The sequence below is a fragment of the Microcebus murinus genome, chromosome 29, assembly GCF_040939455.1.
Source record: "Microcebus murinus isolate Inina chromosome 29, M.murinus_Inina_mat1.0, whole genome shotgun sequence".
In the NCBI taxonomy this organism is placed as follows: Eukaryota; Metazoa; Chordata; class Mammalia; order Primates; family Cheirogaleidae; genus Microcebus; species Microcebus murinus.
Window position 1 is genome coordinate 14,152,123 of NC_134132.1, and position 26,673 is coordinate 14,178,795.

At 40.5% G+C, this 26,673-nt stretch overlaps 2 protein-coding genes across 17 annotated transcripts in view; both read left to right on the forward strand.

Moving 5' to 3' along the window:
* Positions 1-8: 8 nt before the first annotated feature.
* On the forward strand, positions 9-8,473 carry LOC142865529 (uncharacterized). The gene is made up of 5 exons (XM_075998668.1): positions 9-629; positions 1,173-1,199; positions 3,909-3,982; positions 5,979-6,058; positions 7,378-8,473. Exons 1-4 carry the CDS (start codon positions 150-152, stop codon positions 6,028-6,030), a joined length of 633 nt encoding a protein of 210 aa, XP_075854783.1. The 5' UTR covers positions 9-149; the 3' UTR covers positions 6,031-6,058; positions 7,378-8,473.
* A 4,238-nt stretch (positions 8,474-12,711) lies between these two features.
* Positions 12,712-26,673, forward strand: part of SEC31A (SEC31 homolog A, COPII component) — a 64,894-nt gene continuing 50,932 nt past the window's right edge. For 8 of the 16 annotated variants that reach the window (XM_075998624.1, XM_075998627.1, XM_075998628.1 and 5 more), the window contains exons 1-5: positions 12,713-13,077; positions 21,450-21,532; positions 22,611-22,734; positions 24,097-24,295; positions 26,005-26,100. In XM_075998624.1, the coding sequence (XP_075854739.1) occupies positions 21,454-21,532; positions 22,611-22,734; positions 24,097-24,295; positions 26,005-26,100 (498 nt within the window). In that variant the 5' untranslated portion in view covers positions 12,713-13,077; positions 21,450-21,453. Of the gene's footprint in view, positions 13,189-13,787; positions 14,108-21,449; positions 21,533-22,610; positions 22,735-24,096; positions 24,296-26,004; positions 26,101-26,673 lie in introns of those variants that run through there. The other 8 variants (XM_075998637.1, XM_075998638.1, XM_075998639.1 and 5 more) reach the window with 5 other exon arrangements.

A 26,673-nucleotide genomic window follows, 5' to 3' on the forward strand; every position in this document is an offset into this window, starting at 1 on the left:
GACGCGAGGGGGCGGTGGCGACCTTTATTCGTCAGGGGAGGCGGGCCTTAGCGGCGCGGGACTTCTGCGCGGGCGCCGCGCTGGGCGCCCCAGCCAATCACAGCCCACGTTTCGTCACGGCAGCCAATCGGAACGGCCAGAGCGGTGACATGCGCACTGCGTCGCTCCGCCCTCTCCATTGCAGTATGGCTGGTGGGCTCTGCCGTGGCCTGCTTTTACCTCTTTCTTTCCCCGGTTCTGGTTTCATCCGGCGCCATCCTGCTTCTGGCGGGGCCGTGGGTGAGAGTTCGGAGCAGAGAGGCAGGGCCAGAGTCGGGATGAATCCGGGAACACGCCGGGTAGGGCTCCAGGTGGGGTCTCTGAGACGGACCAGATGGAGAGGATATGGGAGAGGGGGTCAACGCGCCGCCCTGGGGACGTGGAAGTCAAAAGTAGAGCCAGAAAGAGATGATTTTTCCCGGGATGCGTTTTTGTCTTGCAGCTTTCTGGTGCAGAGGTGGCCAGGGGCGCCTGGCCTGGCCGGCTGGGAGGATGGAGACAGCGGGGTGGGAAACGCCGCCTTTCGACTCAGCGAACCCTTTTCTGAAGCCCAGCTTGGCCGCAGTGGGGGAATTAAGGAAGGGAATCAGGTGAGGCCCGTGGGAAACTTGCGGTCCGTTGGGGACTCGTAAAAAAGCAGCATTGGGGGCTGGAGAGAAGGGGCAGGGGCGTGTGTCGGTTGGGAACGGGGCGAGAGTGGGAAGCGCTTGGGATAATGTTTTAGTTAAGCTGATTAAGGCAGGAGACGACAGTTTTCTTGGGAGAAAGAAAAGGAGCCAATGCAGGGCATAGTTTTTATTTTACTTTTGGAAAATAGAGACCCTCAGCATAGTCAGTGTCTTTTAGTTATTTGTTTTTCCTCCTTGCCTAACGTTGGAAGTCTTTTTTTTTAATAGAAACAGGGAGGTGTCCGACTCCAGGCTTAAACTGGAAAAAAAAAAAAAACCAGAGAAGTGTTTTAATCTTTTGTCTAGCTCGTAGAAAATGATTCCAAATTTCTAGGCCTAACCTGATTGCTTCTTTTTTTTTCTTTTCTTTCTTTCTTTTTTTTTTTACTTGTTATTTTTAGAGCTAAAACTCGAGATGTAACCTGATTGCTGCTTATTCCTCTCTCTGTGTTTTAACTTTCGCAGGTTCCAGTCAAAACGATTCCTATGAAGGTATTGCTCACACCTGTTTTCCATCGTGGTATGCTTGTATGTTGTCTGTATGCAGTTAACGGCTTTTCTTTATGTTTTCTTCAAAGTCACATAGCATAAGGATTGTCCGTGAACTTTGGAAAAAGTTGTGGCTAGGGGATTGTAGGGGGGGCACATGCTTGCTTGGCTATAAGCTGTGTGCAAAGGAGTAGGAAGTGGATTTAAATACTGTCAGTTGGTTGAACTGTTCGTGCGTTTTCCTGGTACTCAACCACTTAAGACCTGAATGAGGCTAGGTAGACATAATGCTATTGTTTTCTATATTATCTTTAAGGAAAAAATTGTTTGCTTTATATTTTTGTAGCAGTCTTATTCGGATATTATTATTACTATTTTTTGACACAGGGTCTTGCTGTGTTGCCCGGGCTGTAGTGCAGTGGCCTGATCATAGCTCACTGCAACTTCAAACTCTTGGGCTCAAGCAAATCTCCTTTCTCAGCTTCTTGAGTAGCTGGGACTGCAGGCTTGTGCCACTGTGCCCGGCTTGTTTTTGAAATTTTTGTAGAAACGGGGGTCTTGCTATGTTGCCCAGGCAGGTCTGGAACTCCTGGCCTCAAGTGATCACCCACCTCAGCCTCTCAAACTGTTGGGATTGTAGGTATCAGCCACCACACACCTGGCCTCAGATATAATGCTTAAATCATACATCTAAGCTGTGTACAGTTCAGTGATTTTTAGTATATGCAGAGTTGTACGGCCATCACCACAATCTTTTTTTTTTTTTTTTTTTGAGTCAGAGTCTCACTCTGTTGCCCAGGCTAGAGAGCCCTGGCATCAGCCTCGCTCACAGCAACCTCACACTCCTGGGCTCAAGCGATCCTCCTGCCTCAGCTTCCCGAGTAGCTCGGACTACAGGCATGGGCCACCATGCCCGGCTAATTTTATATATATATTTTTTTAGTTGGCCAATTAATTTCTTTCTATTTATAGTAGAGACAGGGTCTGACTTGCTCAGACTGGTTTTGAACTCCTGAACTTGTGCGATCCTCCTGGTTAGGACTCCCAGAGTGCTAGGATGAAAGGCGTGAGCCACCGTGCCCAGCCACCACAATCAATTTTAAAACATTTTTGTCACTCCAGAAAGAAACCCCAATCTTATTAGCAGCTCCTCCCTCCCCCACCACCAAATAAGTGATTCCCAAGGAATCGCTAATTTACTTTCTGTGTGAACTTCCCTGTTTTGTACATGTCATATAGGTAGAATCATAAATATGTAGTCTTTTGTCACAGGCTTCTTTCACTTAGAATGTTTTCAGGATTCATCCATGTTGCAGCATGTGTCAGCACTTTATTGCTGTATCATGTTCCATTGTATGGATATACCAAATTTGATTTATCCCTTCATCAGTTGGTGGACATTGGATTGTTTCCAATTTTTTTTTTGGCTGTTATGAACCTTAGTATACAAGTATTTGTGTGGACATTTGTTTTCATTTCTGTTAATAATACACCTAATAGTAGAATTACTGGGTCATATGATAACTATGTTTAACACGTTAACTGCCATGTGAGTTGTATTTAACTCAGCTGGTTTTGAGCCCAGAGCCTTGTGAAGTAAAACCCTGCAGTTCCTTGAAAATTTTACTTGTTGATGTTCTTACTGTTACAGTTAACATTGACCATTTAATTCTAAAAATGCGAGTTATGTTGCATTTAACTCATGCACCGAAAATGTAACAGATTAGAAAGCATTGCTTTGTTTGAGTAAAACACCATGGCCCCTGGGGAAAAACCTTTTTTGGCAATGTGTTAACTTCTTGAGGAACTGCCTGACTGTTTTCCAAAGTGGCTGCACCATTTTACATCCCACCGCCAGTGGATGAGGCTTCCAGTGTTGCCGCATCGTGGTGTTTTCTTTTTTCTTAAAGAACTTAAAAGTTTGCAGGCGCAGGCACTTATTTGCCATTTTTTAGTTTAGAGTTGAAAGTAATGCTGTCAGTTAAGCATGTGAAGTGATGGGTGTTTTCTTTCCTGCTTAATTGGATTCCAACTATTGGGGCTCTTCGAAACAGGAAACAAAGTGATTCTCACATTAACATGACAACATTCTTCTAATGATGAATTGCAAATGAATTGCTGTAAACTGCTTTGATGGGAACAGACAGGCTGAACTGGTATACACCAGTTAAATGAAACAATAGCTTCCTTTACAGAAGCACACAAAGGGTCATTGCTGTAGATACTGGTAATGTAATTCTGGATGGGGAAATAAGCAATCCTTTATAGATAGAACCTTTTTTTTCAGTTATATTGGTATATCTTTTTTTTTTTTTTTTTGAGACAGAGTCTGATTTTGTTGCCCAGACTAGAGTGAGTGCCGTGGCATCAGCCTCGCTCACAGCAACCTCAGACTCCTGGGCTAGAGCAATTCTCCTGCCTCAGTCTCCCATGTATTTGTATATCTTTACATTTGCTTATAACATATGCTTTTTGTTTTTGCCTTTTTTACTTTATTTTACTGATGACAGTGAGGTTCTCAGTTTGATCATTTTATTATATCTTTGCTGCTTCTAGAAACTTCATATCCAGTGATTAAAAATTTTCACTGCTGTTCACATAATGAACCGTTGTGATTATTGAATACTTAATGAGGATATGTAAGCCGAGTGTTATTTGCAAAAGGCATTGACCGTCACTAAAAGTAATTTAAAAGAAACTATCTTTTTTCAGGAATTATACTGTCAGAGATATTGGGAAAAGATTCATGGATCTTGGAAGATAATTACTCAAAACATGCAGGGAAGGTAGTAAGTATATCTTTCTGTTTTGAATGTATTCCTAGAACTATAGCAGTGAGTTGGAATTAGAAGATCGTCCAGTGGGTTTGTAAAGGCTTTGATGAAATCCAATTACCTACTTTATGGCATATGATCTCATTAATTGGCCACATTAGTAGGAATAACAGCTAATGGTTACTATGGGCCAGGCATTGTACTAAGTTTTTTTAATATAGTATATATAGAAAGAGTTCTTTGGTTTTTGTTTTTATTTATTTATTTATTTTTTTTTTTTTTTTTCTTTTTTTTTTTTTTTTTCTTTTTTTTAAGTCAGTAACTGGTTAGGATGTTTTTATTTATTTTTGAGAGTTGCTTTTTTTAAACAATATTTATTTCTCACACTAACCCTATGAAAGCAGAGACTTTTTGCATTCTAGGGCTGTTCTCTTGCTCATTGAACACCTACCCTTTTGTCAGATTCTTGGCTAGTTCTACTAGAACCTTTCATTTGTTCTGCGATAATTGACTCATATTCCTGTTGAGTTTTTCATCCTTTGAGTTCTCTGTCTTTTGCTTTAGAAAGCCTTGGGGTTTTGAAATTTTTGGTGACCAAATAAGACAGTCCAAATCTTTTCAGTTAATGCATACGTTGTACATTTTACTTTTTAGATATGGATTGTGACCCTCTGTATTAGTTGACCTTAGTAGTTTAAAGCAAACACTTACTATCTATGGGTCAGGAATCTGGACGCCAGGCCCAGGTGGTTGTGGCTCAGGGTGGTCTCTCATGAGGTTGCAGTCATCTGAAGACTTGGCTTGGAGGAGCAGGGCATCGGCTTACAAACTCTCACTTGATAATCCTTAGTTCCCTGCTGGCTGTTGTCTGAAGATGTTAGTTCTTCTTTGCCATCTGAATCTCTCTCTAGGCTGCCTGCGTGTCTTCAGAACACAGCAACTGGCTTACCCCAGAGCGCATGGTCCAAGACAGAAAGGACAGCGCGGAATCCTGTCTTGTCACACTTGGCCTGGAAAGGACATGGCATCACTTCTCCCCTATTTTATTGTTCACAGGGACTGTATTAGGGTGCCAATATTGGGAGATTGAGGATCATTAGGGACTGCATTTGGAGGTTGGCTGCTAGGATTGCAGGCATGAGCCACTGGGCCTGGCCTCTTAGTGCTGCTTCTGATCTTTGGAAACTTGTCTAATGACAGTATGTGAAGAAAAGCATAACCAGTTTTGGAATACATTAAGGTACCTTCTGTATCAGGCTTGACGCTGAGAAGGCACCTCCAACTTAGCATGAGTGAATGTTTACAAAGTAGGTATAATGAGATATAATAATTTTTTTTTTTTTTTTGAGACAGTCTCACTGTGTTGCCTGGGCTAGAGTGCTGTGGCATCAGCCTAGCTCACAGCAACCTCCATTTTCTGGGCTCAAGCGATCCTCCTGCCTCAGCCTCCCGAGTAGCTGGGACTACAGCCATGCGCCACCATGCCCGGCTAATATTTTCTATATATTTTTAGTTGGCCAGTTAATTTCTTTCTATTTATAGTAGAGATGGGTTCTCACTCTTGCTCAGGCTGGTTTCGAACTCCTTACCTTGAGCAATCCTCCCACCTCGGCCTCCCAGAGTGCTGGGATGACAGGCATGAGCCACTTTGCCAGGCCGAGATATAATACTTTGAGATAACTCTTTGTCCTGAGTTTTCCCCCCAACGGTAGCAAAATTGGAAGTCTTACCTGTTCTACATTTAGAGACTTGAAATTTATAAAAATATGAATTTGTTTTCCATATTTTTAAAGGGCTAAGCAATGAAAATCTTATGACTAGAGCTTAAGTTCAAAATAAGAAGAAAGTATAAATGTCCAATGATTAAACTTTTTCCACTGCTGTTCACATCATGATTTGTTGTGATTAATGTATGTGGATGAGGACATAATAGAAAATCATGAGGCTTTTATATATACGATGTAGTTTCCATACGTTGATTTGCCTGTCTGAATATTTTTCTTTTTAGGAATAAAATGACGAGATTTTCTCAGAGAACATCGTTTGTCAGATTTATTTGATCAAGAATTTAAAGATTTCTGTAACAAGGTAAGGAGTTTATAAATTTATTAGTTTTGATAAAAACACAAAAAAGGTAATATCTGAGCAAAAAATTGACATTTGAGCATAATGTATTGTACCATGAATTACATTTTTCTTTTTCCTTCAGCTTTTAAAGATAACATAAATATGATTTTAAAGATAATATTTTCCAATTAATAGATTTGATTAAGGAAAGGCAATTGGAGGGAGAGGTGGATGGGAGGACTTTTAGCTTCTTTTTTCTTCTGTTTTTCTTTCTTTTTTTTTTTTTATTTCGGCATATTATGGGGGTACAGATTTTAAGGTTTCAATAAGTGCCCATTTCCCCCTCTTTTTTTTTTTTTTTTTTGAGACAGAGTCTCTCTCTGTCACTCTGGCTAGAGTGCAGTGGCCTCATCATAACTCACAGCAAACTCAAACTTCTGGGCTCAAGCAATCCTCCTATCTTAGCCTCCCAGGTAGCAGGGACTACAGGAGCATGCTACCACACTCAGCTAAGTTTTCTATTTTTTGTAGATATGGGGTCTTGCTCTTGCTCAGGCTGTTCTCAAACTCTAGAACTCAAGCGATCCTCCCACCTTGGCCTTTGAGGATTACAGGTGTGAGCCACCGCCCCGAGCTAGGGACTTTTAACTTTGATAATCATTTTTGCTTTCAGCTCCTGAAATTCTTAGAGATAATGTCCAAGAGTTTAAATTTACTAAACTATTAGATATTCTAAAATGACTCTTAGATATGCCAGTTGGTGACTATCTTATCATCACTTAAGCTTTGTTCAGAAACAATAGATAAGAAGGTGATAGGATGCCGGGTGGTAGCTCATGCCTGTAATCCTAGCACTCTGGGAGGCCAAGGTGGGAGGATCACTTGAGCTCAGGAGTTTCAGAACAGCCTGAGCAAGAGCAAGACCGCGTATCTACTAAAAACACAAAAATGAGCCAGGTGCAGTGGCGCATGCCTGTATTTCCAGCTACTCGGGAGGCTGAGGCAGGAAGGGATCTCTTGAGCCCAGGAGTTTGATTGAGGTGGCAGTGAGCTATGATGTTGCCACTGTACTCTAGCTGGGGTGACAGAGCAAGACTCTGTCTCAAAAAAACAAGAATAAAATAAAAGTAGGTGGCAGGAAGCTGCATGTCTTAAATTTAATACTGGTTCTGTCATTCATTAGGCATGTGATTGTGGGTGTTTCTCGTATTTGAGAAATATGAGATGATTCTTTAAAAAGTTCACAGAAATTGTGTATTATGAAAAAATTATGTATGGATTTCAAAATTTTTTGCACTGAAAATAAACTCATATTAACTTGTTATGACATGTCTGAACAGGATCTAGTTTGAAGCAGCAAGAAGGATAAGACATCAGTTTGAAAGGAGCCCCTATCAGAGCAACATGAATTCTGCTAAAATTGAAGCAAGAACAAACATCAAATTTATCGTGAAGCTTGGGTGGAAGAATGGTGATATCACTGATGCTTTATGAGAAGTTTATGGGTGCGGTTCCCCAAAGAAATCACCAGCTTCCAAATGGATAACTTGTTTTAAGAAGGGATGAGACAGGCCGGGCGTGGTGGCTCACGCCTGTAATCCTAGCACTTTGGGAGGCCGAGGCGGGCGGATTGCTCAAGGTCAGGAGTTCGAAACCAGCCTGAGCGAGACCCCGTCTCTACCAAAAATAGAAATAAATTAATTGACCAACTAAAAATATATATACAAAAAATTAGCCGGGCATGGTGGCGCATGCCTGTAGTCCCAGCTACTCGGGAGGCTGAGGCAGGAGGATCGCTGAGCCCCGGAGATTGAGGTTGCTGTGAGCCAGGCTGACCGCCACGGCACTCACTCTAGCCTGGGCAACAAAGTGAGACTCTGTCTCAAAAAAAAAAAAAAAAAAAAAAAACAAACAAGAAGGGATGAGATGATGTTGAAAATGAAACCCGCTATGGCAGACATATTTTCGAGGAAAAAAAAATGCATCTCGTTCATGCCGATTGAAGAGGACCAACAGTTAATAACAAAAACAATAACCAGTACCATAGACATTGCAATTGGATCAGTTAATCCAATCCTGACTGAAAAATCAAAGTGGAGCCAACTTTTCAGTTGATGGGTGCCAAAACTGTTGCGCTCAGATCGGCTCCAGAGAAGAGCAGAGCTTTCAATGGAAGTTTTCAGTAAGTTGAGTCAAGATCCTGAAGCCCCTGAAGGATTGTAACAGGTGATGGACTGTGGCTGTGTCAGTAGAGTTCCCAAGACAAAGCAGGATCAAGGCAGTGGCTATCAGGAGGTGGAGATGGTCCAGTCAAAGCAAAACAGATCGAGAGCAAAGGTCATGGCAGCACTTTTGGGGGGTGCTCAAGGCATTTAGCTTGTTGACTTCTGGAGGGCTAAAAAAATGATACCATCTGCTCATTATGAGCGTGTTAGCCAAAGTGTTAGCAGAGAAACATCCAGGAAGCTTCATCATAGAGTCCCTCACCAGGATAACGCCCCTGTGTATTCCTCTCATCAAGTGGGCAATTTTGCAAGAGTCTCAGTGGGAAATCAGTAGGCATCCATCTTACAATCCTGACTTGACTCCTCCTGTGACTTCTTTTTGTTTCCTAATCTTGAAAAAGTCTTTAAAGGCCACTCATTTTTCTTCAGTTAATGATGTAGAAAAGACTGCACGGACAAGGTTAAATTCCCTGCGCCCTCACTCAGTTCTTTAGGGATGGACTAAATGGCTGCTATAAAGAGTCTTGAACTTGATGGAGCTTATGTTGAGAAATAATGTTTGCATTTTCTATTTTTATCTTTTAATTCCATCTTTCTATGAACTTTTTGAAGTTCCCTTATGTATACGCCCCCCATCTAAAGGGGAAAAATTTTTGTGACTACTTATATTGACTCACTATTGACTCTTGTTGCTCTTCTATTTCTTAAATTTATACAAGCATAAAAGTTGATACGAGCTTTGTTTATAGGCCTTAATGAAAAGGTTTATGAAATAAATGCATTCAAAAATAAAACTAAAGTCATGGAGTGGATGCTGTTTTACTGAAATGTACACATGCTCGTTCCTATGGAATAGTTTACATGCACCTTGTGGTTATTTTGTCTAGAACTTTTCAAAGCCCTCAGGATTATTTAAATGAAGGAAAGGGATATGAATTCTCAAAAGAATGTCTTTGTCTGCAAATACTAATTTGAAAAATTCTGCATTAACTTGTCTCCAAAGATTCGTCTAACTCTAGTGAGCAATTCATTGTTTTGAAACTAACATTCTTGGAGAAAAGCTTCATTTTGTATTGATCCAGGACTACGTTTGGTTGGTAGTTAACTAAATTGAATTAAAAGTTGACTATTTTGCAAACTAATAATGAGTTTATTGTTTTTTAAGATACAGGTAGTTCTTGCTTTACGTGGTACTAATATGCATGAATATTGGTTACCACAGTACTAATTGAGAATAGTTGCATAAACTTCGCTTCTAGCAATTTAGTCCACAGATCATTATGTCAATAAAAGATATGCATCATGATCAGTGACCAGTAGCGTCATTCACTTCTTTCAAAATTTGGTTGGTCATTGGCCAACAATCATCCATTTGTTGTTCATTTGACCCACAGACAGCAAAGCACAGAGTGTATTGTGTTGCCTCCTTGTCTCCCAGAGATTAAACTTATGTGACAGTTTATAAAAATGGATAATCAAAAGAGGGAATTGGTCAACAAAGATGGGCAGGGCAGCAAAGAAATGTAACCACTTCAGTACAGCGCTCACTGGCCACGAAACCGCGCCCACAGCCGGCACTCACAGTCCTCAGGATAGTCTGTGCTGCGCATTGACAGCGAATCCGTTTTGCTCTTGTGAGATGAGGAAAGCTTTAAAGCACTGAAAGCTTGTTTTACTTTACAGTCAGAGCTTTACTTGTAAATCAGAATAGGTGACATACGTGTATGTTTTTATTACGTTATTTTTAAATGTTCACAACTGTCGTAGTAACTTACTAGCTGAACGTACACGCTGCAACTGCAGCAATAAAAGCTGTAAAGGTAAGAGCTCCACTGTCAGCTAAAGTTGACGCTCTGCTGTGCGCCTTCATCTGTGGCCGTCATCTACGCTGGTACTGAAGTGGTTGAAGGGATGGCTGGAAGTGCAGTTGGACGTGATTAGCAGATTTGAAAGTGGTGACAGCAAAGCAAAGATAGGTTGAGACCCAGGCGTACGTGGAGCTGCAGTACAAACCATATTGAAAAATTCTGATGAATATAAGAAAAAAATTGCTTCAACATCTTTCATTTTTTTTTGCTTCAACGTCTTTCATTTTTTTTTGCTTCAACGTCTTTCATTTTTTTTAGAGGCACGATCTTACCCGGGCTCAAGTAATTCTCCCACCTTGACCTCCCAACGTGCTGGAATTACAGGCAAGAGCCACATCTTTTAAATTGTAGGAACAGAAAGCTAGTTAGGGTTGAAATGGAGCATTTACTTCTACTCTGGGTTAAAGACTATCATAACACACCCCGGTCAAATTGACTAGTATTCAGGCCAAAGGGATGACGTTCATTGCTGCATCAAAAGGAATCGGTCATTAAAAGGAGACTGACTCACGCCTGTCATCCTAGCTCTCTGGGAGGCCGAGGCGGGCAGATTGCTCAAGGTCGGGAGTTCAAAACCAGCCTGAGCAAGAGCGAGACCCCGTCTCTACTATAAATAGAAAGAAATTAATTGGCCAACTGATATGTATATAAAAAATTAGCCGGGCGTGGTGGTGCATGCCTGTAGTCCCAGCTACCCGGGAGGAGGCTGAGGCAGGAGGATGGCTTGAGCCCAGGAGTTAGAGGTTGCTGTGAGCTAGGCTGATGCCACGGCACTCACTCTAGCCTGGGCAACAAAGCGAGACTCTGTCTCAAAAAAAAAAAAAAAAAAGACTGAAAAAGAACATTTTACTGCCAGTAAAGGCTTGGTCTCGTGGTTTCTAAGGTCGGCAGGAATTGATTAAGCTATCTGGTGAAGCTGCCATCTCAGATAAGAGTTACTGTGAAATTTGTATCCAAAGTTCAAGGATTACAGGCAGTCCTTTCTACAAGTAGTTTGAGACTGTTCTGTGCAAAAAAAACTTTGCAAGGTTTGGATGCAATCTTACAGAATGGCTGTCCCCAACTTTTCTGGCACCAGGGACTGACTGGTCTCACCAGACTGTTTTTCCAAGGACTGGCAGGCAGGGGAGGAAGCAGAGCTCAGGTGGTGATGGGGAGCAACCCTAAATACCCGTGAAGCTGCTGCTGTTCCCGCCACCGCCTGCTGTGGGGGCCCTGGTTGCCAAGTTTCATGAAAGACAATTTTTCAGCCAGGCGAGGTGGCTCACGCCTGTCATCCCAGCACTCTGGGAGGCCGAGGCGGGCAGATTGCTCGAGGTCAGGAGTTCGAAACCAGCCTGAGCAACAGCAAGACCCCGTCTCTACTATAAATAGAAATTAATCGACCAACTAAAAAAAATATATAGAAAAAATCAGCCGGGCATAGTGGCGCATGCCTGTAGTCCCAGCTACTCGGGAGGCTGAGGCAGGAGGATCGCTTGAGGCCAGGAGTTGGAGGTTGCTGTGAGCGAGGCTGACGCCACGGCTCTCACTCTAGCCTGGGCAACAAAGGAAGACTCTGTCTCAAATAAAAAGGCAATTTTTCCATGGGGGTGGGGTGGGAGGGAAGGAGGGAGGCAGGGCAGTGGCCCAGGGTTTGGGGCCTACAGTTACAGACGACCCAGCTGGCTGGGAATGTCGACACTGCTGCTGTCCAAGTTCTATCCATAGGTACATAGGCAGACGAGCTTAGTGAGGGCACATCTGCAGACATTTGCGGGGAATGGCCCTGATACCTGTCTCCGAAAGTGACAGGATGCTGGCTGGAGCGGACACCCCATCCATCCATGCCTCTCTGGAATAACACAACTTGTGTGTGCGTCCACAACAGCCTCTGCATGTGACCGCATCATGTTGTTCTCAAAATGCAATCATGCAGAACCAAGAAAGCAACTTTTTTTTTGAGACAGAGTCTCACTCTGTTGCCCAGGCTAGAGTGAGTGCCGGGGCATCAGCCTCGCTCACAGCAACCTCCAACTCCTGGGCTCAAGCGATCCTCCTGCCTCGGCCTCCCGAGTAGCTGGGACTGCAGGCATGCGCCACCGTGCCCTGCTAATTTTTTCTATATATTTTTTAGTTGGTCGATTAATGTCTTTCTATTTATAGTAGAGACGGGGGTCTCGCTCTTGCTCAGGCTGGTCTCGAACTCCTGACCTCGAGCGATCCTCCCGCCTCGGCCTCAGCTGCCACAAGGCCCCCGCTGCCCGAGACTTCCCACGTGGTTTGCCCAGCGCCGGCCACGTCGCTGGGGGAGCCTCGCGGGACCAGCGCTACGTGGCGTCCAGCGCGGTCGCGCGGTCATCCTTCCGGCAGCCGGGGACGCCGGGCAGCGCCAGGACGTGTCCAGGCCACAGCTTCCGCGTCCCGAGTGGTTCCCACTACACACAAGCCGCACCTCTCGCGAGAGCACGCGAGCGCGCGCAGGCGTGGTCCGGAGCGAACCCTCTTTTTTTTTTTTTTTTTTTTTTTCCCCCCCGCTCCGCCTCCCCGGCAGCCGGACCCGGAAGTCCCGCGGCGGGCCGTGCGCCGGGTGGGCGGGGCCGGGCGTCGCTCCCGGAAGTGCCGGCCGGCCGGCGGGCGGGGCTGCGGCTGCCACGTTGGAGCGGAGCGTGGAGAGCTGGCCCTGGGCGGGGAGGAGCGGCGGCGGCGTCTGTGTGTGGCCCCCCTGAGCCCCTTGTCTCTCTCTCTCTCTCTCTCTTTCCCCGCCGGCCTCCGGTCCTTGAGGAGGGCAGAGAGAGCGCGAGCCTCCCCGCCACGTCCGCGGTCGCCCGCCGGCCTGAGGCCCGGTCTCCGGGGGCGGCGCGTCCCCGTTCTCTCGCCCGCCGACTCCGGCGGGGACCGCGCCTTCCGCCGCGCCAGCCGCCGCGCCCCGAGCGACGCTCACGACCGGGCCGCGGCCGCCCTCGAGGTCAGCGTCCCTCCCGACCCCGGCGGCCGGCCGGCCGCGCACACCGGGGCGCCGCTGTCCCCAGGGGGGCGACGGAGGGAGACGACGGTCCTGGCAGAATCACTGCTCTGGGTGACTTTGATTCCGTTAGGGTTTTGTGTGTGTACTTGAACTTGAACTCTAGCTCCAGAGGGTCGCAGGTTCAGGCTGGCGGGGCTCACCGCTGTCATTGTCACCGGGGCCGTGGGTGGGTTTGGGGACAGTGGTCGCCACGTCGCACCCTGAACCTCGGAACGAGTCTCCTCAAGGGTTGTTGTGTCTTGTTTTGTTTGTTTGTTTGTTGCCAGCGAGTGGTGGAGCCGCAGGGGTGTTTTGTGAAACAAATCGAAATTTTGCCTGGGCATTTTTGTGGGCGTGATGAACTTCTTGTTGGAGCTCAGAGAACTCATTTTTTTACACAGGTCTCCTTTTTTTTTTTGGTCCCTTTAGATTGGCTTTTTAAATTTTATTTATTTTTTTTTTCCTTTTTAAAAAAATTTTTTTTTATATATATATTTTTTTACTTAAAATGTTCATTTCATTTTTAATACTATGTTTTACTTTTTCCAATAAAGTGCTGTAGTAACCAGAATCTATTAGTTTGGCTTTTTTTTTAAATTTTTTTATTTATATATATATATATATATATTTTTTTTTTTTTTTTTTTTAGTTTGGCTTTTTTTTAAATGCCTCCCATAGGCATAGGTGGTTTTTTTTTTTGTTGTTTTTTTTTTCTTTTTGAAGTGGCAATGGTGTGACTTGTCTGTGACAGGTCCTTTCCTCCCCAAACTGTCCTTTCTAACTGTAGAAAAGTGGACTTTGGTTGCCTGTGTCGGCAGTTACAGCTGTAATTAACTGGGTGGTTAGAGGCTGTCGCCCTGGTCACGGTGTCCTGAGTTTTCTGTGGCACATCTCGGGGGTTATTCCAGAATTGGCCGCATCTTACCTTCCAGTGGTTCTTCTGCCGCTCCTTGTTATTTCTCATGGCTCCTTAATTGGAACTCTGGGAAAGGTTGGTAGACTCTTAAGAACTTTTGGGATAATTCTCAGTGGTTTCTTGTTTTTTTTTTTTTTTTGTCTTTTTTTTTTTTTTGTAGCTGTGATTTTTTTATTTTTACACCATCCACTGTTTATTTGGGAAATGCGAAACCTGGGGTGGATATAGAATTATACTGCTCAAGTTTATGTAGCAGGTTGTTGGGGTTTTTTTTTTTGTTGTTGTTGTTGTTTTGTTTGAAATTAATAACATACAAGAAAAGAAAGAAATCTGTAAACTGTAAAGAGCAGTGATTCTCATAGCCCTTCTGGGGATTTCCCTCTGTTTTGAGAATCTAAGAAAAGCGTTGGGCCATCTTCCCAGAGATAAACGCACGCAGGATTTTCTCTGTGTACATAATTTCGTGAGGTTTACAAATCCCAAGTTAAACACTCTCTGTAAGGGGGTGTCACTAAATTGATTTACGTTGCTGGACGCATTGATTACATTTTTTTTTTTTTAGAAATGTCCTATTTGGGTAGGTTAATTTCAGCTCAGAAAGTTTTGTTGTACTGCAGGTTAGTATGCCAGCATTTAGTTCAGTGACTGGTCCACGTTTGCTTTCATCCTCAGTTTGGTTTTGGTTGGGTAAGATGAACCTAGAATGTCGATAATGGGGAACAAATCCTCCAGAACAATCGCCCCTACCCATAGTGAGATATTTTTGCCCACGCAGGATGGACTTCTACTCAAAGTGGTGCCAGCTAGGGATTTGTATACCTAGTTTGAGAGGCAGAGGTTCTGATTCTATTACCTCTTTCTACTTAACATTCTGAGGCATGGGGCAGCTCTTTGGCATTCTACAACTGGTATTTTTCAAAGACTAGTAGTGTCGGTGTCTCAGCACTGCTTCACAAAATTTACATTTTGAAAATGAGCAGAAAGAAAGAAATTTCCACTTCATTGGATGCAATCGTTGTGGGGAGAGATCTGGGTGAAAAATTAAGAGTTCTAGTCTGGAGTATAAATTTTCTTTTAATAGATGTATTGTTGAAGATTCATTGGGATAGCCGTTTTAAATTGTGATTTTTGTAGTAGCCGTCATTGATGAGCTACTATGTTCATTGATGAGCTACTTATTTACTGTGTTCTAGCCATTCTAATACCTCATTTAATTGTCACAATAACCCTATGGTATAGATAACTGTTATTATCCTTATTTAACTGAGGGGGGGACCCAAGTCACACATAGATACTGTCTTGTAGATGATATATATGAACAAGCCTCTGTCTAAAAGTTTTCTTTGTATGTTTTCATAATGATTATATTCTGTGTAAAATAATCTTGAATGAAACAAGTAATGCGTAGTATGAATTCTAACTACATGCAATATTTTAAAAAATTGTACAAAGCTTTTAAAGCGAGTCTTTCTTGGGAAGTATATATGGTTTAATCTAAACCCTCTTGCTCATGTTTTCAAGAAAACTATTTACAACTAAATGAACCATCATTTCTAAGCAAAAGAAATATATATTAATATATATTCAGTTGAAGCTGTATTTCCATAGCTTTCTTGGTAATTTTGAGAATGATTGCAATAGGTAGATAAACTCTCGTTTAATTGGATTCAGACAGTATATTATACCATAGTGGTAGCCATTATTGTAGTGTAGTGATTTTTTTTTTTTTTTTAAACAGTTGGCGTTGAAGCCTTATATTCAGGTTAATAAGTAGAACTGCTTCTAGTAGAACATTGAATACTAGGGCTAAGAAATTTTTATAAATGCTTTGAATTCCCATTTGGCTATCTTAGTTATGTTCTTAGACATTTGTCTTTTTCTCTTTCAGTGAATGTGGCACATTAAGCATTCATGAATTAGGTAGTCCTTTTACCTTTGCTCTTAGAGATACTATAATTTAGTTTTTTAAAAAATATAACTATTTTGTTTTTCATTTTTAGAAGTTATTCTGAAGGCATTTTATCACCTTTTTTCTCCTAACAGTACTTTCTCCTTTTTAAATAGGAAAAGATCCTTTAAGACTTAAAAATTTAAAAATTTAAATTTTTATCTGAAACTGGTCTTTCTGGCTCATTAGTCTCCTAAATTAGTCTCTTTATAGTCCCCTAAAATAGAAGCCTTTAAAATCAATCAGACAAAACTTGCTACATACTTATACCATGCTGAGCAATCTTGAGTCCAAAAAGGGATAAAAGTTGTAATACCTGATTGAAAAAAGATATTATTGGTCTACTTAGTAAGACAAGGTAACACATAAAACAGTTGGTAAAAAAGGGAAATTAGAAAATATATAAACAGTATATGTTAATAGAATGTTATATAGTGTTTAGTTAAAGTAGAATAACATATTATGAAGTGCTTAAAGTGTGGTACTGAGTTATAAGCAGTTGAGAGATTATTTATTTAGATTTGTTTAGCTCGGATCATCATGTCAGTGTTCATGAAGGAGCTGGTACATGGATCTATTATAAACATTTGGTCAGACAGTTGGCTGAGAGCAAGCAGAGGGCACTCATATAAAGAAAATAGGTTCCTTTTTTACTTTTTAGAAAATTGGGATTTTTTTTTCCCCTAGAATAATTTTAGGCAACTAGATGTGAAGTTTTCTTGCTTAATCTCATGATAACAGTGATTTTTAAAAATAGCTAACAGAGCAAAACATACATTAAGCTATGTGCTAGACAACTTCGTTTGGCTCTCCATAAAATACATCATTTAAACCTCACAGTATCCCATGAGGTAGTCATTTTTATCCCCATTTTACAAATGTAGAGACTGAGGCTCCGGTTGAAGAATGTGTCCAAGGTATCATTTATAAGTAGCAGAGCCAGTAGTCAAATCAAGATTAACTCCAGACGCCATGTTTTTAATCACGTGGTAACAACCTCCTAATCCTGCCTTTTCCGAACCTAGACAGTTTGTAAAGTGCATCTCTTCTCCTCTTAATCTCATCGTGCATGTTGGTTGCTCTGCCATTCATTGTTTCTTCTAAATGTTAATATTTCTTCTATGACATAAAAGTTGAATACCTGAACTTGTTGGAAGTAACAAGAGCTTGGCACTCTGGAGCTAAATTTCTAAGTTCAAGCCTTGGCCCTCCTTGCTAGCATGTACAAATTATATAACTTTCTGTGTCTTAATTGTATCATCTGTAAAATCTTCAAGTATAAACAATTTGAACTTGTAAGACTATTGTTAGTCCAAGGCCCTCTTAAGGAAACTGTTAAGAGGACGAACTCTGGGGATGAGTGAGGAAAACTGGCAAGAATACTGTTGGAAAGTGTTGAGTATATTTAACTATGGACATGAGACTGAGACAAAAGTGGGAGTAAGTAAGAAAGAATAAAATGTAGGTGTTAAATGTCCCAAAAATGTAGGAATTGATCATAAAACTAACAGAGAAGTGGAAGGAAAATTGGAGGTAGAATAAGTTTGTGGATTGGCACCTCTGTAATAGCTGGGAGTCAAAGGACATCATTTAAAGCTGACACGTCAGTTAGTAGAAGTATAAGCATATATAGCAGTACAAAGGTACACACTGAGACAGATAATACTATTGACTATAATTGTGTAGTACAAGAGGGGCAGTGAGATTATCCAAGCTAATTTGATTAGTGCTGGTAGAAGGGAGTTAGTAGTTACTGTATAAAAAAATAGAGAATTAATGGTACTAAGTTAAATTTTTAAAAATTATAGTTATAAAGATAGAACCAGAAACACATATTACAATAAAGATGCAAATCATCCTGATTACTGGGAAAATGGTAACTACACAAAAGAGAAAATAGACAATAGGAAAAGACTTTTTATAAAATTATTACGCCAAACACAGCAAAATATGGTGAAATGAAAACCAACCCTGTCTGCCATATCAATACTTTTTCTTTTTTTTTCTTTTTTTTTATGTTGAGATAGGGTCTTGCTCTGTTGCCTGGGCTAGAGTGCAGTGGTGTGATCATAGCTCACAGCAACCTCAAACTCCTGGGTGCAAGCGATCCTCCTGCCTCAGCCTCCTGGGTCGCTAGGACTATTGGTGCAGGCCACAATGCCCAGCTGATTTTTCTGGGTTTTGTAGAGGTGGGGTCTTGCTCTTGTTCAGGCTCATATCAGTACATTTTAAATGATCTTAGCTAACTTCTTGGAAAGATTTGCAAATTGAAGCAAAATCTGTTTTTTTGCTGTATTCAAGATAGCTAATTGAAACAGAGTGGTTCAAAAGTTGAAAAGGGCAAAAAGTATGCATGTAAAAGCAAATAAAAGGTGGAATTCATCCCACTACACCAGAGCTGATAAATTACTAAAAAGAATTTTAAAATAAATTAAAATTAAATAAAAGCATTTAAAATTTATAATTATATATAAATATAAAAATTTAAAAAAGGTGAAATTCAGGCCAAAAGTCATTATTTGAGAAAAAGAAGGATACTTTATAAAGCTTAAATGTGTATTTGATGGTGAATATTTAACATTGCGACTATGCACCAAGTAACTATGTATTAAATAACAAAATAACTTTCATAAAACGGAGGTTTCAGGAGATACCAGGAGGAACAGGCACAAATGCATTAGCAGTAGGGTACTTTTAATTTACTGCCCGGTACAAGACAGATCGAGTAAACAAAAAATGAGGATAATAGAAGACCTAAACAATTAAATCAATAGAGAGGATTTGAACTCTGGACCCTGAAAACAGCACCCCATCTTTTTAGGTCCTAGGAAGAATTCATATTAAACTCACTGTATAAGCTCCATATGGAGGGAGAGATGGAGGGAGGGAGGAATTAATAGGTGGGGTCCAGGGGATTTCAGGACAGGGAAACTGCTCTGTGTGACCCTATAATAATGGATGCATGCCGTCATATATTTGTCAAAACCCACGGAATGTACAACGCCAAGAGTATTGAACTCCGATGTAAACCGCGGACTTTGAGTGATAACATGTTGGTGTTGGTTCGTGGATTGAAACAAAATGTGCCACTCTGGTGGCAGATAGTGGCCGTGGGAGAGGCTATGGAGGGTTTGGGGGAAGGGACCTAGCAACTCTAGTTTTTGCACAGCTTTCCTATGAACCTAAAACTCTAAAAAAATCAAGACCTATGTTTAAAAAAATCAAAATCCTATGAAAGGTAAAAAATATATACATATCATAAGAAAAGTCAAAAGATAAAGTCTGTCAATCTAATAGAAAAATGGGAGGCCGAGGCGGGAGGATCGCTCAAGGTCAGGAGTTCGAAACCAGCCTGAGCAAGAGCGAGATCCCTGGCTCTACTAAAAATAGAAAGAAATGAATTGGCCGACTAAAAATATGTAGAAAAAAATTAGCCGGGCGTGGTGGCGCATGCCTGTAGTCCCAGGTACTCGGGAGGAGGCTGAGGCAGGAGGATCGCTTGAGCCCAGGAGATTGAGGTTGCTGTGAGCGAGGCTGATGCCACGGCACTCACTCCAGCCTGGGCAACAAAGCGAGACTCTGTCTCAAAAAAAAAAAAAAAAATCATGAATGTGAAGGTCTAGGACACTACTGTAAATAAAAAAAAAATAATAAAAAAATCAAAATCCTGTGATAGGTAAAAAATATGTATACATATCATAAGAAAAGTCAAAAGATAAAGTCCATCAATCTAATAGAAAAATGGGCAAGTGATAGGAATAGACAGAAAAGGTGATGGAAAAGGAAACACGGTTAAGCAATAATCATATAAAAAGATGCTCTGCGTCCATTGTAGTGAAAGTGTACGGAGCTAAGGTTGCTCACATGTGTCGCTGGTAAAGATCCAAGGCAGGCAGTGCACTCTGGTTAGACTGGGACGGCAGGTAGTTACATATTAACTCTTGGGAATGTGAAAAGATACAGTGGCTGTCCAGGGCCACTTGGTCACACTCCATCACAGCGAAAACTGCACTTATCCTTTAACCTGGCAGTTTTGCTCCTGGAAGTTTATAGCAGTCTCTGCCCATGGATGAAATAACATGGGCATGTGGCCATGTATTTCAGCATTGTTTGTAAAAATAACAAAAAAAACAGCCCTGCTGTTCATTAGTATCAGACTAGGTAATTAAATTATGGTACATTTTTTTTTTTTTTTTTTTTTTTTTTTTGAGACAGAGTCTCACTTTGTTGCCCAGGCTAGAGTGCCGTGGCGTCAGCCTCGCTCACAGCAACCTCAATCTCATGGGCTCAAGCAATCCTCAGCCTCCCGGGTAGCTGGGACTATAGGCATGTGCCACCATGCCCGGCTCATTTTTTTTCTATATATTTTTAGTTGGCCAATTAATTTCTTTCTTTTTTTTTTTTTTTTTTTTTTTTCAGTAGAGACAGGGTCTCGCACTTGCTCAGGCTGGTCTCGAACTCCTGACCTCGAGCGATCCTCCCGCCTTGGGCTCCCAGAGTGCCGGGATGACAGGCGTGAGCCACTGTGCCCGGCCTAATTTCTTTCTATTTGTAGTAGAGACACGGTCTCACTCTTGCTCGGGCTGGTCTCGAACTCCTGACCTTGAGTGATCCTCCCGCCTCAGCCTCCCAAAGTGCTAGAATTACAGGTGTGAGCCACTGTGCCCGGCCAAATTATTGTACATCTTACAAGGGAGTACTAGGCCATGTGAATATATTTATGTTAAAAACAACAAAGATTTCAAAAAATATATACAGCACAGTATTTCATGAATTTTTCTATCAAAGTAACTTTAATGATGGAGAGAACATATAAACAAAGTGGTATGTGGAATTGTAGCTTGAAGAGACAAGTTTTCTAAGAATTTCTGCTTTATCTTTAAAACCTGTGGGCTTACTATGTTTGTCTCTATGGCAGGTGTTTTAATTTAAGATTAACTTTTTGTTGTTGTTCTCCTTCCCACCTCGTAAGATTAACTTTTTTATTTATTTATTTTATTTTTTCTTTTAGCTAACTACAGTGAAAATGAATGTAAGATTAACTTTTAAAACTGCTCTTAAACATTGAGTAATCCTACTCTAGGAATATGTACCTTGTTTTTTTATGTTGCTACCCTTAGCCTTGAAAAATCCTTGTTTGAGACGCACATGTCTAGCGAAGTTAATTCCTCAGCTATTACCGTGTATTGGTTTTGTGGGGTATTTTTCTAGACTGATTTTTCCAACTGAGGGACTCTAATCTGCACGCAACTAGAATAGCTTGATATTTTCTCAAAGTAACTCAACAAGTTTGTCTTCTTCCTTATATTGAGCATTTCCAGTAAGTGACACCCTGAGCCAGTTTGATTTATTGGCACTTCGGCCATTACTAATGTACTGGTTTGTCCAGTATGTTTTTGGGTGAGATAAGTTTCTGTGTTCTATGTAAACATATTCAGTATATTGCTATATATAAACTGTTGTCTTTAGCAGGATGAAGTTAAAGGAAATAGATCGCACAGCCATGCAGGCGTGGAGCCCTGCCCGGAATCACCCCATTTACCTAGCTACAGGTAAGTCCAGAAGACGGGAGATAGGATGAGCAACCCAACGAGTAACTTAACCTCTTCTCTTCTACGTCTGGCTTGTTCATACTTGTCTTTTAAAATCCAGTTCAAGGCCGGGCTCGGTGGCTCACGCCTGTAATCCTAGCTCTTGGGAGGCCGAGGCGGGCGGATTGCTCAAGGTCAGGAGTTCAAAACCAGCCTGAGCAAGAGCGAGACCCCGTCTCTACTATAAATAGAAAGAAATTAATTGGCCAACTGATATATATATAAAAAAAAAAAAATTAGCCGGGCATGGTGGCGCATGCCTGTAGTCCCAGCTACTGGGGAGGCTGAGGCAGAAGGATCGCTCGAGCCCAGGAGTTTGAGGTTGCTGTGAGCTAGGCTGATGCCACGGCACTCACTCTAGCCTGGACAACAAAGCGAGACTCTGTCTCAAAAAAATAAATAAATAAAAATAAAAAAAAAATAAATAAAATACAGTTCAAGCTGTATCTTCTCTGGAAAGCATGTTGTCCCTGGGAGGACACCTCCTCTCTGTAAAATGAGTTCAGCGACCTTCCTCTGCGTTCACGTAGCACCTCGTACGCACATCGGAGCGTTGGTCGTGGTGTGTTACATACAGAGTTATCTTCCCTACTTCACAGGGATTGTGTTTCATTGTTATCCTTCCTGTAGTAATCACATGTAAAAACCAGTTAATATCAGTGGGCATGAATGAAGAGCAATGTTGATATTATTAGCATTTTAATATAAAAAGAGTTAGAGTTGTAGCACGTGTGATTAGAAGCAGATATAATAAGTCAAGGGACCGTTTTTTACAGAGCATTTTTAAAATACCTACAGGCTTAAAAATACCTGCAGTATCCATTCTTGCAAACATCATCTCCCAGCCCTTTGCCAGAATCTCATTGCCATAGTGGCTCAGGCATCTGCTCAGTGGCATATGTGCTGAGATTTCAGCCACGAGCGCAGCATGCCATGAGCAGGATAATTGAAAAACACACGTTTAATTTCTGTTGTGTACGGTTTTCTCTGAGCCTTTTTATTGTTGCACGTGTGGTTACCATAAATGTGTTTTGCATAGGGACATCCGCTCAGCAGTTGGATGCAACATTTAGCACCAGTGCTTCCCTGGAGATATTCGAATTAGACCTTTCTGACCCATCCTTGGATATGAGGTCGTGTGCCACTTTCTCTGCTTCTCACAGGTAGGAGGGTCGGCCCTTAAATTCACATGATTAATTATATATGTTATGGTCGATGCTTAATTTGCATATAATTCTGCCAGTTTTAGAAACTACAAGGAATCCCATCAGCGACATGAAATATTTTGTGGAAAAAAGCATATGAGTGAATTTTTATGGAAGTAAAGAAGTGTTTATATGGTCGATTGCTTTTTTTATTGCTGACTGTTATGTGTAAGTTATGAAGGGGAGGCTTTAGTATATAGTGTTTCTACTGTTTTTTTTTTTTTTCTCATGGTATAGTCGAGTTCTTTTTTCTATCTCTCTTATTGCAACTGTTTATTAAAAAAAAAAGGTAGGTATGACTAGAAAAAGGAGTAGTTTTATTAGGATACTAATAGGATCAGCTCTGAATGGTAGGTTATTTTTTATTTTCTTCTTTGCACTTATCAATATTTAGAAATACACTGCACAGGGAACTTTGTTGACATGGTCTCTGATACAGTAGGCATTTGGATCAGCCTGTCAAGGACTTCTGACTTACTGTATGCAGAGAAAGGAGGCTTCCGTTTAAACAACAAAATAAGCTTCGTTGCTGCAGTGTCCTGGGGGGTTTTGAAGAGATTGTGCCTTAGCTAAGAGACTACAGCTCCAGTTATGCAGTTTCAGGGGAGCTGTCGTATTTTTTTAGAGCCATCACGTTGCGATGGGAACCAGACACCTTTTGTCTGGAGGAGTTTTTCTACTCACCATTTTCTGTCTCATGATATACCATATACATATGTCACCTTCATATTTCATTTCCATCCGGATTGTAGACTATAAACCTTTCTTCTCCACCAGTGGGGGTACTCGTCACAATAGACAGAATTTTGATGTCACTTTTCTACTGTCAGAATACATTATTCTTCTTAGAAAATTCCAGGTGACTCCTTTAACACCTTTACTATTTAACAGAACCACTTGTCGGTGACCACTTCTGTGGTCAAATAGTTTATTTTTCAAGGGAAGTGGGTGTATTAGCTCTGTTTTACGGATGAACCGAAGGCAGTTTAGGAAGATTAACTTACCCAGAATCTCACAGTTTCTAAGTAGTAAAATTACTCTCAAACCCACATCTTTTGCTATGCCACTGAAGTATACTTTGTTACATTGCCTTAACTCTACACGAGTTTTTACTCTATAGGGATTATAAAATCAGATATACAGATACGAGTATGAATAATAAAATGCCATTTCACCAAAGTTATGCAAAGTTACCAGGAGTGGAGGGAAAGCAATGTTTTCGGAGTTTTTATGAAAACATAAAATGTGTAATTTCAGGTTTTTTTGCCTACATTTATTTGACTTCAAGAATGAGTTATTTTACTCGTTTTTTTCCTAAAGGTACCACAAGTTAATTTGGGGGCCTTATAAGATGGATTCCAAAGGAGACGTCTCTGGAGTTCTGATTGCAGGTGGTGAAAATGGGAACATTATTCTTTATGATCCTTCTAAAATTATAGCCGGAGACAAGGAAGTTGTGATTGCCCAGAACGACAAGCATACCGGCCCTGTGAGAGCCTTGGATGTGAACATTTTCCAGGTTAGACTTTGACATTTACTCATAATTCTTAAAATACGTGCCGCTCATTTAAAATAAGTATATGACTCCAGTATGCTTCCGTCTCAGAACTAAAAGCTGAAAACGTGTTCCTTTGCAGGTTGATGAATAATAAGTATGTCTGTTTGAAGAATGGTGGGCTCAGAGTTGACATCAGGGTGAATAATACCAACTCAGTGGAGGGAATCAGGTTAATAGGCTTAATTCTAGAAGTCTGGAAGTGTCATGCCATCTGATTAGACTTTTTGTTAAACATTAAGAGCCCCATAGGTAGGAAACCTTGCCTTTTAAAAGTTTGTGCTCGGTCAGCATTAGTGCGGCGGTGTCTGGATCAAGCCACTGTTTTATTAATCGAAAAATTTTGTATATGTGATAATGATTACGACTGAAATAATTTGAAATTACATAAATATAATGCAGATTTAATAAATAGGCAATTAAGATTATTTCTATTATTGCCTTCATAAACAGTACTGAAAGTTATATAAATGCATAGATTAATAAAGATCCAGAGTTAGTAGAATACTAGATTCTAACAACCAAAAAAATGAATATTAAGAAAGATTTATAGTTCTATTTCTTATATTATAAATAGATACTTAGGATATAGAAATATAGAAGACTTCTTCATTTCTGTAGTTTGTAGTGTCTGCTCTTTGATCAGATAGCTAATTCTTTTAATTGTATTAAATAGCTATTGATTTTTGGTAAAAATGTTTTTTATTATAGGTAGCTACCACCATAGAATTCCTCTGTTTTCTTAGTTATATGTCAGTTGATTAGAGAAGAATTTATAAGAGTGAATAGTAAAGGATAAAGGTCAATATATGAAGCCTACTATTTTCCTACTTTATACCTATTTTATATCACAGTTTTAGGATTTTTTGACCCTAAAGTTATGCAACAGAGATAACCTAGAAATATTGATATCTGGAACAAGATTGAGTGTAAGTGAACTGGAAATATGTGAAAATTTAAGACAAGAGATTTTACTATTCCTATATTGGTCTAGCTCTGGAAGCTGGTTTTAAGATATCCTGAGAAAAATGCCATAGTTTTAGGATCCAGCAATAATTGGTAAACTTTTATTGTCTCTCAGTTAAATCTCCTTCCAGGAATGCAAAGCTACAAACAGTAATCCCCACATGGTGGCATGATTGATTGTTTAAGAATTTATCCATGTAATTTTTTTTTAAATTTTTTTATAGAGATGACGTCTCACTGTGTTTGCCCAGGCTGGTTTTTTATTTTTTTTTATTTTATCTTTTGTTTGTTTATTTGTTTTGTTTTGTTTCTTTTTTCTTAAAATCCAAATCCTGGATATAAGCAATCAGGCTGGTCTTGAACTCCTGGGCTCAAGTGATCCTTCTGCCTCAGCCTCCCAAAGTGCTGGGATAACAGGTGTGAGCCACTACTCCCAGCTAAAATTAGTTTTGTTTTTTTTTGTCAGTGGACATATTTTCTTCTTGTTACATGGAATTTTATAATATGCTTTTCTTAAAAACTATTTACATTTGGTGAAGATTATTATGCACAATTTAGGAATTCATGCATGTGTGTTTTGCTTTTTTAATTAAATAGAAAAATTGTATGTGCTAAATAAAACTAACATCTTTCCAGCTCTGAACTGAGTTATTATGAGTTCTGTTAATTATTCACAAGTACTATTGAGGTATTATTTTTTATTACAGACTAATCTGGTAGCCTCTGGTGCTAATGAATCTGAAATCTACATTTGGGATTTAAACAATTTTGCAACTCCAATGACGCCAGGAGCCAAAACACAGGTATTATATTGATTTTGATGAATGTAATCAAAGAATCAAAAGCAGTTCTTCTAAACTTACTTATTTCAGTTTTAATTTTTTTTCACTCAAAACATATATTTTAAATCATGTTTATATGTCATTGATTTTTCTTCAGTGTAGTAAAGTATTAGTATATATGTTTCTTCAAAGTATCGGTGAATCCCTTAATCGTAAATATTTATTCAGAACCTACCATCTGCTAGATACCGTTCATTTTACTAGGCATAGAGTAATAAACAAAATGGACAAAAATCCTTAATAATTTTCTTGTAGTACATTTTTTTCTCTCAGTGTGTGATAGCTACTCTGAATTTTAACAGCATCCAATGTTCTTAAAACCAAAAAAAATCAACCCCTTTTCCTATGTATTTCCTGTAAATTTGATAGAGAGCCTTCTTCCCCTGTCGTTCCTTGAGTTTCTGTATGTTATGTTGGCCACCCAGTTTGAGTAAGCCTTGTCGCTGGCCCTAACGTCTGGGAGGTAGCATAATGACAGCACATGCTCCACAATTTATAAAGGTGTTTTTCTAATGGTCCGGGCCATAACTTTTT

Excerpts from the sequence above, each read along its gene's own strand:
- LOC142865529 (XM_075998668.1), top strand. The coding sequence starts at position 150 with ATGCGCACTGCGTCGCTCCGCCCTCTCCATTGCAGTATGGCTGGTGGG. Across the intron at positions 630-1,172 it reads GAATTAAGGAAGGGAATCAG|GTTCCAGTCAAAACGATTCC; the intron begins GTGAGGCCCGTG and ends TAACTTTCGCAG. Across the intron at positions 3,983-5,978 it reads ACTCAAAACATGCAGGGAAG|GAATAAAATGACGAGATTTT; the intron begins GTAGTAAGTATA and ends TTTTCTTTTTAG.